The sequence below is a fragment of the Gigantopelta aegis genome, chromosome 6, assembly GCF_016097555.1.
Source record: "Gigantopelta aegis isolate Gae_Host chromosome 6, Gae_host_genome, whole genome shotgun sequence".
Classification (NCBI taxonomy): domain Eukaryota; kingdom Metazoa; phylum Mollusca; class Gastropoda; order Neomphalida; family Peltospiridae; genus Gigantopelta; species Gigantopelta aegis.
Window position 1 is genome coordinate 74,748,840 of NC_054704.1, and position 19,860 is coordinate 74,768,699.

Consider the following 19,860-nt stretch of genomic DNA (forward strand, 5'->3'; position numbering starts at 1 on the left):
TATGGACAACTATATACCATAATACGACTCATAGACAGGCGTATAAAAAACGATGTTTATAGAATGATGGGACGGACTATAGATTTATTAATCATCGGCTATTGGATGTCAAACATTTGGCAATTTTGACATTTTGTCTTAAGAGTGGAAACCTGCTGCATTTACATCAGTAGCAAGGAATCTTTTATATGCATCATCTCAGAAAGGAGAGCACATACCACGTCCTTTGATATACCAGTCGTGGTGCACTGGCTGGAACGAGAAATAGCCCAATGGGCCCACCGATGGGGATTGATCCTAGATCGACCGTGCATCAGACAAACGCTTTACCACTGAGCTACGCCCCGCCCCTGAATAGTAAATACAATTATCACCATCACGATCACATGTAAATCATTGATAGCCTTCTCTCAGTTGAAGGTTAATTAATATGATTTAATATAGCTCCACCAGCAGTTTCTAACATTTTATGACATATTATTCACCATGTGCGGAAGAACATATTTCACAATTTCAAATACTCGACAAACAAAAACATTTATATTAAATTTTATTATATTTATTTTATTATAGTTTAAAAAAACAAAAACAAACAGAGATCAGTTCATAAATTACGTAACGCTCCATGAAAAGGGGAGTTCATGGGAAGCGTTACAAAACATTATGGGGGTAGGGTTGGTGGTATATAATTTATAAAATACATTCAAAACAATGTCATTTTTCTTTCATAAAATAAATGCAATTAGTCGTCTAATTGTATTCCATTACCCATGATTTCATCTTGTTGTATATTAATCATGTTTCAACATGAATATAATGTTTATTAATCATGTTCCAACACAATTCTACTGTATATTTATGGTAATCTAAGGGACCTTCCATAAAGTATGTAGGCACAAAATCGTGTGTGTGTGTGTGTGTGTTACACCCCTCCCCTCCTTCCATGTAGACCCTCCTGCTGTGTATGGACATGCATCAATATTACATTCTGACAGGTACATTTAGTTTTTTTTTGTCCTATTCTATATAAATAAACATGAAAATACGACTCTTCAGATGTAATGCCTGAAACAACCTCACCCCATACATGGGCATATGTTCTTTATGGATGACCTCTAATACAATTCAACTGTAAATTAATGATATTGTGATCAAGTCTCAAACATTTCAACGTCCAGTTAAGTTTAATGAATTTTCTAGTAATACTGTATGCTATACAGAGTTCCCTTCTAGTTTTATGGTCCTTGGTGCAAATCTTTATAAGAATCTCCTTTTTGTCCCATCCGGAACATTGTTTGTTAACCATTTTAAAATGTCTAGATATTGTAGACGCCAAAAACTATGTGTGTATGTACATGTACGTATGGATGTGTGTGTATGTACATGTACGTATGGATGTATGTGTATGTATAGAGGTATCAATATCTATATATTGTATGTATGTCGGGTTTGACTAGCACATAAAAAGATATAAATGCATGGGCACAGGTGAGGTGTACTTGCATGTACATCTGCCTATGTACATGTATAATATATGTATATGAATAAGTATATACATGTACAAATACACACAGCATTGGGCCTAGAAATAACTATTCAGTGGCGTAGGAAGGTGAGGGGAGGGCACACATATAAAAATCAATAATATATATATATAAATATAAATATATATAAACCATACTGGATCAAGAAAAGTAGGTGTTTGAATCACTATTTTAGTTTCAAAATTATCTGCAATAGTGTTCCGGATGGGACAAAATAGATTCTCTTATACCTGTCCCAGTTTCAATCAGTTCACATCAAAGAGTTGTTCTTCATTTACACAAAGGACACATTGGAAATGCAATGGCCTTGATGGTGTAGTGGTTAAGTCATTGGACATTAAGCTGAAAGGGTACTGTGTTCGTATACCTGTACCAGCTCCCACCCAGAGCGAGTGTAAGGCCACTACACAGACTTCTCACTCATTAACCACTGACCCACTGTCCTGGACAGACAGCCCAGATAAGTCTGTGCCCAGGACAGCGTGCTTGAACCTTAATTGGATAGAAGAACGAAAATAAGTATAAATGAAATGAAATTAAAAATACACATCATTTTAATTATTTTTTGTCCAACACAATTTTATACAAAAATATATGTTTATTTTCATTCTATCTGCTGCATGTATACATGTGTTGTATCTTTATTTATTAATATTATTAATAATTTATTTGACAAATATACACATCAAAAGAGTCTAGAATTGTCACAATAATTATACAATCAGAACTCAAAGACTAGTTAACCAATCAGAACGCAGCTACGAAAAGGCACTTATTGCATACTCAGTGCAGACAAATAGTATGACGGTGGTGTGATTTAAGTCTTTCATAAATAACAAGTTATAAACTGCAGCTTAGTGAATGCAACAGAAGCAACTAAGACATCAAGCAAGCAGATTTAAGAATCTCAAAGCAAAAAAAATATGTGTACACTTTATCAATTTTTTATCAATAATTAACTGGCTGATGTAAATTAGATTCTAAATTCTAGCTAATATATAAAACTAACGGAAAATATCACTGATCAATGTTGATCGGCATGCAGATGCCTTACAATTAACTAAAACACAAAAATAATTGTGTGCAGCACATTATTGTGATAACATGGAAAACAATCAACTATATGGCTAGCTCTGGGTGTGCAAAAATGGCAGAAACCCAGTTGTTTTCTAACCAAATATCAATTATTACAGGTAAATAGTTCGTCAAATTAAACAATAAAATTTGCCAATTGTTTTTAAAATTTGCAAATTGATGAATTTAGCGAGTGCCAGAGTTAGCTCTGAAATAGTACTGTTCCGACATGTCACAAATGAGCAGTTTACACTCAAATAAAGAAAAGCAATCTATTTAACAACATCTATAAAATTACTATCTGGTCCCAATAAAGAATGGAAGGAATGTGCTGTTGTGTTTACCATCTTCAGAAACCTGAAATTGGTCAAAAAGAACATAAGATTATTAACAACAACAGTATAATCTGATTAAAATTAGCTCTACTGGTCTCAACAGTAGATCTAACAGCATTGCGTGGACTCCCATGTCCAGGTGACATTTCATCTATAAATAACAATTTAAATATTGACCAATTACACTTGGCTTTTATAGCGTTATTCGGGAGCATACAAATTCTAAAAATAAAAACATTTATGCAATAGGTGAACTTGTTGGTCTATTTAAACATTGAAAAAACAAGGAAAAAGTGCAGTAATAAACTCTGGATTGTATACTAGTATAAACAGATTTTATGGCTATACCATCACAGTGGGGGGGTTTTTTTGTCTTGAAACGAATTTTATATATTTTATATTGCAATTAGTTTCCGGCATATTTCGTAATTCACCCGAATCATTTCGTATACCCTCGGCATAATCCCGAATGTTTTCAAATTCTTTTCATATCACTGGCATGATTTTGCAAGTAAGGTTTTAATTGGTCAAAAGAAAGGTCAACTGGGCATGAGCTCCAACAGGCTGCTGTTAGATTCACATGTAATAGTGGAGCTAATTTTAATTAGATTGAACATCAGTAGTACATTGTAACTGACAATCATGTCTTATCAGTATAACCATCACTGTTGTTGTAGTATAACCAGTTAAGCAGGGGTGCAGAAAGTACTCGCCCACTCGCCAAATGCAAATAAAAATTCTGACAGGCGATCCGTCTGTTTCTAACTGACTGTAAACAAAAAATTTCATCGAATCTGCGACTGCATGCCAAAATTCCAAACTCTTCAAATAAACAGTTAAAAAAGATGACAAAATACACAATACATGTTCTGCGACATTCTGAAAACAGAGCCGGTTAAAGGTCAATACTTCTTAGAAATTGCTTATTTACGATGAAAGTATCTTTTGACTAGATGGTTTTGTCAAATACATATATGAATTTTGTAAATCTATATGAAAGAAATGTGAAAAACTTGGTCTTTACCAGAAAATTAATTTTTTTATTGTTTTGTCAATCAAGGTGTGGGGCTTGATTTCGTTTGCCACGTGATGTTGATCACTTACCAAGTGTCCTTAATACCAAGTGTCCTTAATAATGATTTCTTAATTAAATACATATATACATCATTTGAAGTGAAGACAGTGTATTATAATATTGGGTATTATAACATTGTCAAACAATAACATATTGTTATACAGGCTGGCAGACTAGTAGAAATTCTGGCGGGCTAGTAAATTTTAGTTGGTTCTGGCGGGCTAGTGAAATATTTTCCATTTCTACACCCCTGCAGTCAAGTAAACTGTTACAGAAATTATACATAAAATAAAAAAAAGAAGTAATTTTAGAATAGAGAAAATGTTTCAAATCCAGATCTCATAATGATAAAAAAACTGACAGAGAGTGATTAATTGCTCCCCTAACTTAGATTATGGGGAGCCATTAAGATATTATCATATTCATACAAAATGAGAATAATCAATTTTAATAGCTACATGTATTAAAGAATACTGTCCAACCACAATAACTATCATTATATAAATGTGTTAGAATAATCAATACTAACTAATAACTGAAAGAATATTGTCAAATTGTACTAATTTTCGTTTTTGTTTTTTACTAACATAAAAAGCCATCATACCTACTGTATATTAGCCAAATGACACTGATATGTCGTAACAAGCGACAAAGGTTGGCTTCTTGTCCATCAAGGTCAGATTAATGCGGGCATAGTACTGTCCTGGAGGAAACACAGCAGCTCCCACATCAAATGTAGTGCCTTTTCTAAAATCGTAGATGCCCTTTAAAAGAAAACAAAAAGGCATATTAAGTAGCCTGTATAAAGCATAGGTGTTGTAAGAATCCAGCAACTGGGTGGGCCAGTTATATATTAATCTGCCTTCTCACTATTGGTGGGGGTGCAAAGCATAATCTTCAGAGTTTGAAGGGCTAGTGACTTGAATCGTAGGATCATATCACCTCAGTGGGTACATTCTCCGATTGGGTTTTTCCTCCCATCTCAACCAGTGCACCACGACTGGTATATAAAAGGCTGAGGTATGTGCTGTCTTATCTGTGGCAAAATGTATATAAAAGATCCCTTGCTTCTATTAAAAAATGTAGCAGGTTTCCTCTCCATGAATATATATCAGATTTACCAAATGTTTGACAACGAATAGCCAATGATTAATAAATCAATGTGCTCTAATGCCATAGCCATGTCATTAAAGGAGGGGACAATTAAGGCATTTGGCCTGGTATGCATATTCAATGATATAAAATGCACATTATTGATTAATATCAACAAGTATAATCGTATAGTTAATTCATAAAACGGTTAAATGTGACGGCTATTATATATAACGGGTGCAGCCATTTTGTACCATCCCAGTGAACACGCCCTCTGACGAGCTGTTGGTTACGTAATACCTAACGTGTCACGTCAGGAATTAGTCTTCGAACTGAAGAAACAAAACGTATTTGATTTTTGCGAATACATCGCAATGTTCTGTAATAATAGCCATCCCAGTAAGCCAGCAACAATTTAATTATATACTATTTTTCAATACAAAATAAACCACCATTGTCAGTGTTGAAATAACTGTATTATGTTTGGTACATAAATTAATCCATGTACTGAAATAATAATCGGAGTGTTTACTTGGTTAATTGGTCTTTTATTTCCGTGGCCTGTACCTGTGGTTCCTGATTGGCAGTTGTATATTTAGACGGTCCCCAGACACTGTGTCTAGACATACTAAAAAGGCGTGCCTCTTTTATTAAGATCACATGGTATTGTGTGGTAACCGTAAGAATACCCCTTCAATCATAATGGGCATTATCAGCTGCCCTGCTTTATTACTGTAAGTAATTCTGTAAAACCCTTGATTAAGTAGACTTTCCCATCTAAACTCACAAAACTGACCAATTACGTCGTCCCAAAGAAAAGAAAAGTATCACTTGGGTATCGTGAGTGGTCGTTTTTGCTCGAACGTACCCTACCAATAAGTCTAATAATATGCATTTTTTCTTTGGATTTTTTCAAAAAGAAAAATACTATAACTCCATTTCGTTCTATTGATGCAAATTGAAATATATTTAGTTAAATAGTTTATTATACTATCAAGTCATTTATGTTGTTTTACAAGTCACGAAGCGCCTTGTCGTAAATTAGAGCATTTGTTTACACTGTACATAGCTGTAGATGGATGGAGCTGACGTCACTTCGCCCCAAGCTATACCACTAGTCGTCACAAAAACGAAATAAAATGGCTGCCCCCAGTTAGCAGGAATAATCATGTTTTTTTTATTAACTCTAAAATTAAGCGTTTTTCATTTGTTAAAGTGTCAGTATGTGTTGGTGGTCCGGGTATGCATCTTTCCAACACATAAGGCTCTTTTTTGAGTTGACCCTACCTTTAAACAAAACAAATGTTAATCGTTTAACCTTTCCTGGTGAAGACCGAACAGTCAAGGCTCAACTTTTAAGTCAACACGGGTCTGTGATTTTTCTTTCTTTTACATGTTTAAGAGGCAGAGCTAGCTCTGAGTAATCAGAATATTTCGCAAAAGTATTGCAAAAATGCAAAACCTATAGCTATTTTCTGACAAAATATAAATTATTAATATTATACACATTTTTTTCTCCAAATTAAAATAAAATTCACTAATTGTTCCTAAAATTCATATTTGGCGAGTGGCAAAGCTAGCCTTGAGAGATGGTTATGACATTGTGTACATATGGCTGTTACTGTGTTCATTTGAAGAGTACATTTCAAAAATGTGATGTATTCATTTACAGTAAGTCATCTTGAGAAAAACATGATTTTACTGCAACATGACAGTGTTTATCATACAAAACACAGTTTTAGGATCCTGTGGGCATAGATAGTATTTTGAGATAAACTATTGTCATACATATATATATATATATATATATATATATATATACACATATACATATATATATCTATATACATATATATATACATATATATACATCGCTGAGATGTACTAACATCAGTATACACTGTGTATCTTCACTGTTATAACTCCAATATTATGTATATATATATCATGTTTAAACAATTTTGGAATTAATTCTTCAAAAATTATTATTTTTCAAATGATTTCATTTATCTAAACATTTCCGTAAGCTAGTATATAGCACAATACAAATAAATCATACTTGCCTTTGGAAAAGGACACCTGCATGGTATCTTAGCCGCTACAAATGGTGGCGGGCATACTGGTGGATTAATCATAGAACAAATGTCATCATAATTGCACGAACCAATGTTAGCAATACAAGGAAGAGTAAGGTTGCCAACAGATGTCGCCCTAATCAAAGTGACATTAGCCTGCAGATTAAAAAAACAAAAAAACATAGAACATAATGGATGTTACACATGTCATTTTACAGGTATAAAATATACAACACATTACATACTGTAGATCCTGAAATTAATGCCATCAGAGTGTATACTACCAAATCAAATCACACAGAAAGAAAGAAAGAAATGTTTTATTTAACGAAGCAATCAACACATTTTTATTTACGGTTATATGGCATCAGACATATGGTTAAGGACCACACAGATTCTAAGAGGAAACCCGCTGTCGCCACTACATGGGCTACACTTCCGATTGGCAGCAAGGGATCTTTTATTTGTGCTTCCCACAGGCAGGATAGCACAAACCATGGCCTTTGTTGAACCAGTTATGGATCACTGGTCGGTGCAAGTGGTTTACACCTACCCATTGAGCCTTGCAGAGCACTCACTCAGGGTTTGGAGTCAGTATCTGGATTAAAAATCCCATGCCTCGACTGGGATCCGAACCCAGTACCTACCAGCCTATAGACCGATGGCCTGCCATGCAAAATCACACAATGACAATAGTATGTGGCTAAAACTCCTACCTGCAGTGTATCAGTCGACATAAACACCATGGATATAAATACCACCACCCCTCACCCGTATAGTGAATCAGAAAAAATTGGGGGTCAAGCTGCTCATTTTTGAGATAACGGTAGCATCTATGACGAACCTAGTTCCGCACAAAATTCGAGTACTTTGTTTTACACGTACCCCATACATGTTTCAAGCACAAGGCTACTTGACACAGTGGTACTAGATGAAATAAAAGTACATACATTTTTTTACTATTGTTTTTTATAACCAACACACTGACATTTATCACCAATCACAGCACCTGTGGTGTTCACTTCTCTATCAAAAGTTGGATGCACCTCGAACTCTGACCCAGCTGGAAGTTATTTTGTTTAGTACTACCATCATAATATTAATGCGAAAAATGCAAGTTTGTGTTGTTCACATTAATAATATGACACATTTATTTCTCTGTTTTGTCTGTGTGTCCCACTTTATCAAAACAAAACAAACAAAGATTAAACTTCTAATATATTTATAAAAAACAACTGGCAAAAGCCGACACAATCCATTATGCCTAAATGGGTTTTAGCATGCTAATCCTGAAGTCGACCCTTTCTTTATTTTTACTATTCAAGTTCGCTGCAACTTTGATGGGACACCAATGGGTGAATTGTTCTTCTTTCATTATGATTTTGAAATAGCAGTCCATTAAATCCATTGGTCGCCCACTTAAGAAGATACATTTGTAATGGTACATGTATGTTAACATTTAGCCAGATTTAGGTATCTATACACGTTACAAAAATGATTTCTGCAAAAATATGCTTTGAGCTGATCTCACCAAAAACACTAGGGACTAAAACAGGTTATTTGATGGGTACAGCAGACTGACATGTTAGTCAGTTGATCTCATTGAAAACGTTTGTTAACTCGGATTTAACCGAAAAGTACACAGACGTGATTTGCTAGGAAAGTAATATTTCAAACTGAGGTCACTCACATTAATTTAATGTTGCATTTTAGTTTGCCCACCATCACTCACATTAATTTAGGGACGCATTAATTTCAGGATCTACAGTATATATGTATACCGTATCATGTACTGTAGGCTATGTATTAAAATCTACAACACATCAAACATTTAAATTTAAAAGACGTTTAAATTTAATTTAAAATACAACACATACATTAATGTATGGAACATTTTCTTTTGTGTTAAGGTTGATGACACTTTTGACAGTCACTTTTTGCACCCTTGTTTTGGCTTGTTTCCGTAAAAAGAAAAATAATCTAGAATTCAAACAAGTTGTAAGATAAATAGTATTATAACAAAAGTGAATGTAATATTCTATTTCTTAAATACATAAATTTGTATTCTCAAAAAATCAGGTTTAAATTAAATTTAAACGTCTTTTCCAACTAAAACTATTTAAGGCCCTAGCTCTTATAGTTAGTTTATATGCATCACAGACACATCAATTTCAGGTCAACTTATATATCACAGTGCAATCAATTTCAATTGTGCTTTTTTGTTGCATGGTAAGGCAGTGGTGACCTAATCTTCACCTACCAGTCACATGTTCTTTACTTGTTATTGATTGTATACATGTGTGTTATTAGTATACATGTATGTGTTGTCATAAATAACGAACGACGTACTCACCAATGCATGTATAATACTAAAAATAACTCACAGCTAACTTGGAAGTGAGAGTCATGTCATTCTCCACGTAGAATGAGACAGTCAGCGGCCCTGGGAACACCAGAGGGTTCGGCTCAAAATCCAGGCTTTTCACCACTGCTGTGCCTTGTGGGTGTCCTGGACATGGGTTATAAGTAAACCCCAACATCCTTGTCGCTTTCGGGGTCTGCTTCTGCATTAGTGAAAGAAACAATGTTTGTGGGGGGGGGGGGTTTAATAGTAATACTACGTGGACAAGAATATCAAGAAATATATTAAAGGGACATACCCTAGTTTTTAAACACTAATGCATATTTTTTACTATTATAACCGTTTTTGATAACTTAAATCATACTTTACTTCGATTTTATTGTTTGGATGATCAATTCCGTACATTCAAAATGTTATTGGTCATCCTGGTGTTTTTAATATCACAAATCCATTTCTCATATTTTTAAAAACACATGTGCGTCTGAGAAGTAACACTTCTGGAGTCGAGTTTTAGTCTATTTTTAGAGGGTATTTCACCATTTCAAAGTCACAGACTCATGTTTCACTCTATTGTAACTTTATCCAAATGTGTTATAGGTTCGTAGATTAACTAAACTTAGTGTTAATTTTCATGGATTTTTATTTAACTGTATCAGGTTTCTTCTTTGTCAACAGCATATCCTGTTCAATGCAGTTTAATTTTGAGCAATCAAAAATACAGTCCATGTACTTGAATAAAACAAAACATTTATTTGGACAAGTGAAAATATTGCTGGACAAGTAGATTTCTTGATGTAATTGTCTAGTGGAAAAATTAAATTTTTTACTTATTTCTATCACTGCATGAGTAAGCCTACACTTAAAATTATTATTATACTAATTGTACATGTACGATGTAAGTGGCATCAGATTCAGATTTGTTTTTAAAGTACTTGTGTAGTGTAGTGTTGGGCTATTGAACTATTTCCATTTTTGCACTCCTGCGTACATGTACATGTACCTGTTGAAAGTATACCAGGTGCATGTACATATTGTTAGGGTTACTAAGATTGTGGTTTCTTCTAAACACCAATAGAATGGGGATAAACAGCAGATATCTTTCCCAGTAATTTTATTTTTTTAATTATTAATTTTTTATCTGTTGGGGATACAGGGGAGAACTTTTCATCTTCACAATACATGGCTTTAAAACACAAAATCTTGAGTAGGGCTTTTTCAAGTTGGTGGGCAGGAACTCTCACAGGGCTTCTAGAATTTTTTAACATCCACTAGCCATGGGATCAGTCATTTAAAAAATTTACTAGCAAGGATTAAAAATTCACTAGCCCTACTTTACTTTAAATTAATACAATTTTACTAAATAATAGTAATAATCAGATATGTCACCTAAAGAGGGAGATGGAGCTTAAATATATTAACATTGCCAATGTTTCAGGGTGGTGGTGGGGTTAGGATATTCATATTTACAAAATAAGACTTAACTGCAACATTTCACAAATTGTTTTTCACTAGCTGTCGGGCATGGCAGTAGTAGTTATTTACTAATACTAGCCAAACATTGAATATCCCTAGCCATGGGAGTGGGGCTACCACAATCTAGAAGCCCTGCACTCACATGACCAATTTTAAAAAAATTATTATTACTACATCATAGATCATGTATTTTATTTATTTTTAATATAATTGTTTCATTATTTATTATGTGGACATATAAAAGGTCAGGTATTTTCAGGGTTCGACAAATCTACTAGCCCCCAGTTCTGGCTAGTGAAGTTTTGGTCTGGGCTAGTGGAAATTATCAACTGTATTAAGTACTTACTACAACACACAGAGGAATGTAGGACAATTGCTCACCGGACAATACCTCACCGGACAATTGCTCACCGGACAATTGCTCACCAATAAAGTGAGAAATAGGACAATTGCTCACCTTTATTATTATTACTGTTTACTTTCCTTTTTCATGATCACCCTAATGTCGTGGTCACCTTTGATATGTTTTCTTTTGTTAATAAAACATATAATTTCTAAAGGCACAACTTCGAAGCTGTGTTAATAACACAATTCACTTAATTAATGTTATTGTTGGTTTAGGTAGATCAAACCTTTCAAAGTGTGTGTTGTTTTTAGTAATTAGTTACTTTGTAGCTGTGAATCATGGAACATTGGATTCCAGAGGCTGGTTGGCCATCAGCACCCTTCTGTGTGGACAGCTATCGGCGGTCTACGCAAAGACTGGTCTCCACCCTCATCCTCCAACATCAGCGAGGTGAACCACCTAGGAAGAGGGTGAAGAGGTCCACTCAGCAGATGCAAAGCAGACTGCAGAATTTGTGTCTGGAGTTTGCTGATGGAAATAGGAGACTGGGAGATTTCCTTCAGAACATCTCGCACAATATTCGATTGTGCTGAACATTTCTATACTGAACTGATGTGCTGAATTTGTTTAAAATATAGTTGTTTTATAATTGGTTTTGTTATTTTATTAAAATGTGTTTAACTGACATTTCTATACTGAACTGATGTGCTGAACTTGTTTAAAATATAGTTGTTTTATAATTAGTTTTGTTATTTTATTAAAATGTGTTTAACTGACATTTCTATGCTGAACTGATGTGCTGAACTGGAATAAAATATAGTTAGTTTAGAATTAATTTTGTTATTTTATTGTGTTTAACTGATATTTCTATACACCCACTGATACTGGAAATGAAATTTTTATTTAAATTTTTTTTAAAATTAAAATGAAAAATAAAGGTGAGCAATTGTCCTATTTCTCACTTTATTGGTGAGCAAATGTCCGGTGAGGTATTGTCCGGTGAGCAATTGTCCGTACTCCCACACAGGGCACTAGACAAAATGTCTGTGAGGGCTAGTGACTTTCTCAAACACTGTATTTTGTAATTAATCACTGTAGTTCCTTATAATAAGCACTGCACTGTGTATGCCAAGGTAACGAAGGTTTATTTTAATGAACAAAAACCACCCAAGTCCACTAGTTCACCAGGGTTTGTTTTGGGTGGGGTTTTGTCAATTCATCAAGATTAACTTGCACTTGCATTCGAGGTTAATCTTGATGAACTAGGTTTTTGTTTGTTTGTTGTTTAGGCGTTTCGAATATTGATGAATGTATACTATAGCCCTCCCATCCTACACAAATTATTTCTTGTAAATAATTTCAGTTTTGACGTAAGAAGAAAAGTAAGTGTTTTGGAAATAACAAACAAACACAATTTTTGTGTCCAATTTAGAAAACAATCGGCTAAGAAATAAATAACCTGTAGTAAATTCTATAGCATGAAAAAAGGCGTTCCCTATGGGTTCCACTATGGTTGGACTATAGATCATAGATGCGTCTACACTTGAATCACCTAACCACCTAGCCATTTATAGCAGACAATGCATTGGGGGCAACCGAGCATGTACGTCCATAGTTACAGCTTTAAGTGTCGAATGTTTGCAACTAACACTGACTACCAAGTACCGGACGGCTAGCTCATAGTCATTTGAACTCACCGCATTCATTCTTTCGATGAAGTCAAGAATTTCATTTCTACTTTCTTTCATCTCAAAATTAAAAACATTTTGAATACTTTTAGCCGATAGCTGACTTGAAAAGATGCAGAGCGTTAACAAAACAAGAACGAGGAATTCCATGTTCTTTCTATGTATTTAGCCCGTTATCAAAGAACAAGAAGAATCACGAGAAATTTGTCACGAGAACATTAGTCTCGGTCAGCATTTTCTATTGTGATTGCTAATTGCATTGGCTCTGTACGGTCTGTAAAACGAGAATATATATTATTGTGATAATTCCTCCTTTTATTATGGCTGCCCCTGGTACATGTACAAGATCGAAGATATGTTTATCCTGTATCTATCTGATTCTGGCATCCCTGGCCTCATAGACGTCGGACGCGGGGATGGGGGTGTTACACGCGTTACATATTAATATTATTGACAGATTTTCAATCAAATGTGGGAGTTAAACAAGTCCACTGCTCTTCAGACACGTGTAATAGGCTATATGTGCATGTATATATATATATATATACTCTTCAAAAGAAGAAACGCAAAACCACATTGTCGTAACATTTGGAGAATTGATTTAATTATTGAATGGTGAGTCCGATAATTACCAAATGTTGCAGGATTGTTCACAATTCACTCTAGTCCATTGTGAGTAAGTGATAGGACACACCACCAAGGTCAAGGTCATCTGGAGTCAATACCGGGTGTGGCCTCCGCGTGTGTTGACAACTGCCTGGCACCGCCTGCCCATTGAAGCAACCAGAGTACGGATGACGTCCCGGGGGATGGTGGCCCACTCGGCCTGCAAGGCTGCTGCCAGCTCGGGCAGGGTCTGGGGCTGTGGTTGTCGCTGTCGGAGGCGTCGGTCCAACTCGTCCCATAGATGCTCAATTGGGTTCAAATCCGGTGATATCGATGGCCAAGGAAGGACATTAATGTTGTTGTTCTGTAGGAAAGCCGTTGTGAGACGTGCTGTGTGAGGCCTGGCGTTGTCATGTTGGAACACTGCGTTGGCGTTGGCCATAACTGGAACGATGTGTGGCCGGAGGATCTGGTCAATGTAGCCCTGTGCATTCAGGTTGCCCTGCACGTGGACCAGGTCAGTTCTGCCAGTGTGTGAGATGGCTGCCCACACCATGACACTACCCCCGCCGAATCTGTCCACTTCCTGCACGCAGTTTGCCGCATAACGTTCACCACGACGCCTATACACGCGACATCTTCCACTATGACGTCGGAGCAGAAATCGGGACTCGTCACTGAACCACACCTGTCTCCATCGCAGTTGAGGCCATTGTCGATGAATCTGGCACCACTGCAGTCGGAGTCGACGGTGTTGTGGTGTTAAGATGACACCTCGAACTGGACGTCTGGCACGAATTCCTACCTCACGTAGGCGGTTCCGTACGGTCTGGTCGGATATCCTGCGCAAACCTGGTATTGCTGCGGCTGTGGAGGTGGCAGTAGTCAATCGTTCCCGAAGGTGGCGTACCCGGATGTAGCGGTCCTGCCCGGGGGTAGTGACCCGTGGTCGACCGGATCTAGGGAGGTCACGTGTTGATCCATGTTGCTGGTAACGGTCCCACAGTCTGGAGATGGTGCTTGGGGACACATGGAATGCCCTGGCAACGGCCGTTCTGGATTCGCCTGCGTCTAGTCGGCCGATGGCATTGTTTCTCTGCGGTTCACTGAGACGTGGCATGTCCTGGATTGTCAACTGTCGGCCAGATACAGAGGCCAGGCAAGCGAACACCCTGCACTTTTATACTGTCGGTGTTCATGTTGCACGTGCAGACAACGCACGTGCAGTGGTGACATGGTTTGCACGTGGCTGCGTTTTTGCGAATATTCACATTTTGGAACTTTATTGTACAGTAGCTGCGTTTTATCGAATGTAACCGTGGGAATGTGTTTGGGACATGCAATGACCTTATATTCACAAAGCATGAACCGGTAGGAAACATCAAATCGGAGTTATAACCCATTTGTACCCTTTTGCGTTTCTTTTTTTGAAGAGTATATATACATGTGCATATGCATACATACATACGTACGTACATACATACATATATACATGCATGCATGCATACATATATACCTACTTAAAAACAATCAATGAATGAATATACATACATACATACATACATACATACATACATATAAATGATAAAAGAAAACAAGTGTACAGTATTTGAAATTAATTATAAGAAATAATCTCCTCTTCTACATGTTTCATCTTATTTTCAGAAAGGAACTGCTAAATATGACGTCATATTTAGCAGTTATTTAGCAGTTCCTTTCTGAAGATAAGATGAAACATATGTAAAAGGAGATTATTTCTTATAATTATGTGTGTGTGTGTGTGTGTGTGTATGTGTGTGTGTGTGTGTGTGTGTGTGTAAAGATAGAATTTCACAACGTTTTTACTGTATCTTTAAAACGTTGTGAAATTCTATCTTTTTATATATTCATCCGATACACTTCATTCTAATAACTTTTATACATACACACACACACACACACACACACACACACACACATTCGAACCTGTATATAACGGCCACTCAAGGGACCTGGCAATAGTGGCCGTTAGAGACAGGTGGCTGTTATATACAGGTAAAGGAAAACACATATAAAATAGTTTACTTTAAAAAAGACTACTTAAACTTGAATGCATAAAGTATCAACATTCGTAATACATTTTTTACCACATATAAATGTTATTCAAGGCATAAATTTAATACGTTTTGTTGAAACTCACTCTGTTATTCACCTTTTCAAAAAGTAATTTATCTTTTATTGCTTTCCACTGCATTCTGTTATTTGTTAAATCAGTCCACGAGACTCAAAACGTTTCAGGTTCAGGTAAGAAATCATTACACAACAAAAGGGCCAGGTTACTAATGTGTAATGGCTCAAGAAACATCGTGGCATACCGTTGGAACTGTTTGTCTGACCAGCAGCAATCACACACCTTGGAATACACTACCTGTCAGTGTTGATAAGTTGAATACATATGTACGTTCAAAGGTCGGCATCTGTGCCCATGACAGGCGTGCGCTACAACAGCTTTCTCTGAATATGCACGTAAAACCCTATGTCCTGAGCTTAAGTCCAATGCAAGCCTTTCTTCAACTAATAACAAGTCGCCGTATTCAGATACAAGATGCAATACAACAAATGATGCACTTTAGCACGTACAGTAACTTTATATTGTGACTAGGACAGGTCAATACATATATACTACTCAAAAGAATTTAAGGGTCAGACGATATTTTCGACATTATTTTCTGAATGTCAATTATATTAGCTAGACCATAATGTCACGCATGGTATTGTTCCATTTTGACGAAAGTGGGTTTAAGCAACCCATAAATGAATTAAAATCCACTGTCATTGACACTGTCGACTAGTTCTAATGGCGAAAACATGCTTACATTTGCACGTAAATTAGGGCGAAAGCGAAAGGTCTGCTAAGTGCCCATAACTTGCTTTTTCACAAAGCGCTTCATTTGCACGCTTTGCACGTGTATTCCATGTTCCCAATGCTGAATTTCTGTATAATTGGAGCTTGCGTTCGTGTACGGTGCACACTCCAAATTCGACAATGGTACGACTTCAACTGACTATCGAAGATCGAGGAAGGGCTATTGCTTGGCTTCAGGATGGCAATACGCAAAGAAATGTTGCTCTGAGACTTGGTGTCAGTCAGAGTGTCGTTGGGCGACTGTAGCAACGGTACCAAGCAACGAATTCTGTTCGAAATCGTCCACGCTCGGGAAGACCCCGAAGCACTACAAATAGAGAGGACCGCTACATCACCAATATGGCTCTACGTCAACGCACAACCACTGCACGCCGATTACGTGACAATCTGCGGACTGCGACTGGAACTCGAGTGTCTGATCAAACCATACGCAATCGTCTGAGAGCCAATAATCTACGCTGCCGTCGCCAGGCTGTTCGACCACCACTCCTACCACGTCACAGAACGGCCAGACGTCACTGGTGCACGCTTCATCTGCGGTGGCAATGTGTTCAGTGGGGTCGAGTGATGTTCACTGATGAGTCCAGCTTTAGTCTCCAGTTCAACGACGGTCGGGTTCGTGTCTACAGACGTCCTGGGGAGCGCTTCGCTGACGTTAACGTTAGACAACGTCACCGGTTCGGTGGTGGCAGCGTCATGGTGTGGGGCGGCATCTCTATCCACCACAGGACCCCCCTCTATGTGGTGGATGGCAATCTGAATGGAATCCGCTATCTGAATGAGATTATCCGGCCGTTGGTTCTCCCAGGTCTTCAGCAGATTGGCGGCGGGGCAGTTCTGCAGGATGACAATGCCAGACTCCACCGCACCAGGGTGGTAACGGACTTTCTCAGACAACAAGGTATCGCCAGGATGGATTGGCCAGCATATTCGCCTGACTTGGCCCCAATAGAGTACGCCTGGGACGAATTAGGCAGGAGAGTTCGGGATAACCATGCCCCTCCGGCCAACCTTCATGATCTGGGTCAACTTCTTATGGCAGAGTGGCAGGCCATTCCCCAAGAGTTCTTCAGACGTCTGATCAACGGCATGAGGCAACGATGTGTCGAGTGTATTCGCGCCAGGGGTGGATTCACACACTATTAAACGAATGTTCTAATGTGTAAAATCCATGTTTGACAACCTTCAACTTTGACAGCATGTCATGTGACTTTCTTGTATACAGTGACGTTTATTTGTGGGTTTTTGTAAATATGGAACAATAAATAAAAAAAATTGTGTAGTTTACAACATCAATCTAATACACTCTGAAACTTATTTGGTTATACATTTTTGACCCTTAAATTCTTTTGAGTAGTATATATATATATTGTGACCGTTATGGCAACACAGTAGTGGTCGTTGTAATTTAGTGGCCGTTATAACAGGTTCAACTATTCATTTTAGTCAACATTGAACATGTGGCTGTTTTATACAGGGAAAAAAATAAAGAAGGAAATGCATTGGGCGGGGTTTATGGTGACTGCTATATACAGGTGGCCGTTAGACCATATATATATATATATATATATATATATATATATATATATATATATATATATATTCGGCCGAGCAGGCAATTCTTTTTATTTTTGGCTTGTAACTTTTTTTTCTTTCTTTTTTTAAATTCTATTAACTTTTTTACTAATGGCTATTTTCAAAATTCTGCCCATTTTTAACTCTACCCCTACCCCCCCCCCCCCCCCAACCCCCCACCCCCACCCCACCCCCCTGTGTCCCGGACCCAGTCACTGGCAAAGTCAGAGATTGTGCCCGTGAGAGGCGTGCTTGAACCTTAATTGGATATAGGCACGTTAATATGTTATCCAATCCAATTCTCCTAAATGTTTCAGCTTCTTGGCTTAACGGTGTTCACCGTACCGAGTGGTACGTACCTTATAGCCCAGTGGTCGGTCTAGGCCCTCGATCCCCGTCGGTGAGCCCACTAGGCTATTTCTCATTCCAGCCAATGCACCACGATTGGTATATCAAATAATGTGATATGTGCTATCCTGTCCGTGGGATGGTGCATATAAAAAATGCCTTGCTACTAATAGAAAAATGTTGACGGTTTCCTCTCTAACATTATATCTTAAAATTACAAAATGTTTGACATTCAATAGCCGATGATAAATAAATCAATGTTCTCAAGTGGTGTCGTTAAACAAAATATTTAACTTTTACCTTTATCTGGCCACTTCGGAGAATATTTAGTCGTTATTTCTGGCATTAATAAGAGGTATTATATCGACCTTGGTGGTGTAGTGGTTAAGCCAACATTGAACTTAAAGGCATACTGTCACGGATTTAAGGACCTTATTTCTCTTAAAATGGATAATTAATAAAAATTACATTCATTGCTGAAAACCAAATCTAGCTATCGCATCACCTTAACTGAACCATGATGGAGTGAAATCCATGTCAACCCTCTCGACAATTTTAGTTTTTGAATTATGGACCATTGCCATAATTCAATTATTTTTACAAAATGTCATTAATGAATGGAGTATGGTGGTTATGAAGATGGTTGAATGAAGTACATTTAGGGACAAATCAAATTATTTTTGTTCAGGTAATACTTTGTTAGACCATTAAATAGGTCAGTGGTCTGTGACAATATGCCTTTAAGGCTAGTAGGTATACTGCATGGGTTTGCCTCCAGGTATCGGCTTCCACACAGAGTTAGTTTAAACACCTGATGGGTAGGTGTAAGGTCACTACGCCGACTTCCCTCTCACTAACCAGTAACCGACTGTCCTGGACAGACAGTTCAGGTAGCTGAGGTGTGCCCAGGACAGCGTGCTTAAACCTTACTTGGACATAAACACGGAAGTAACTAATTATAAATAAAATTAAATAAGATGATTTTGCTCTATCTGTAATCACCCAAACTACTTTACTCAATCTCCTACCTGCGGTCATTATAGTGCCTTGGGTCAGACCAGTTCAAATTTTATTTTATTTTATTGGGGGTCTATGATTTGTGTTACGAAGCGGCAGGGAAATATAAAAGATGGGGTGGAATGAGATGTGATAGGGAAGGATGTACACCCCCCCCCCCCCCCCCCCGGCTACGCCAGTGAGAGGACAAGAATGAAAGATGGGTTGAGGGAAATGTAAATGTACAGAGACTGCACCCGTGGAGCAAGCGGAGTCTGATCTAATATGGGTGATCGACATCTCTAAATATACTAAAAGGCAAAAGTTATTGTGACACACAAAAGACATGGAAAGAGAAATGTCCGA

General features: G+C 37.2%; 1 protein-coding gene across 4 annotated transcripts; it reads right to left on the reverse strand.

Annotated features, from left to right (window-relative positions):
* Positions 1 to 2,122: 2,122 nt before the first annotated feature.
* Positions 2,123 to 16,176, reverse strand: LOC121375927 (ganglioside GM2 activator-like). Of its 4 annotated transcripts, none has more exons than XM_041503653.1 (5): positions 16,025 to 16,176; positions 9,580 to 9,759; positions 7,184 to 7,351; positions 4,633 to 4,792; positions 2,123 to 2,975 (listed from the first exon to the last, which is right to left on the reverse strand). In XM_041503653.1, exons 2-4 carry the CDS (start codon positions 9,733 to 9,735, stop codon positions 4,643 to 4,645), a joined length of 474 nt encoding a protein of 157 aa, XP_041359587.1. In that variant the 5' UTR covers positions 9,736 to 9,759; positions 16,025 to 16,176; the 3' UTR covers positions 2,123 to 2,975; positions 4,633 to 4,642. The 4 variants fall into 4 exon arrangements, with proteins under 4 accessions (XP_041359587.1, XP_041359586.1, XP_041359585.1 ...); XM_041503652.1 differs by lacking the exon at positions 16,025 to 16,176 and adding an exon at positions 15,862 to 15,988; XM_041503651.1 differs by lacking the exon at positions 16,025 to 16,176 and adding an exon at positions 13,074 to 13,325 and having other exon boundaries at positions 4,637 to 4,792.
* Between the last annotated feature and the right edge of the window lie 3,684 nt (positions 16,177 to 19,860).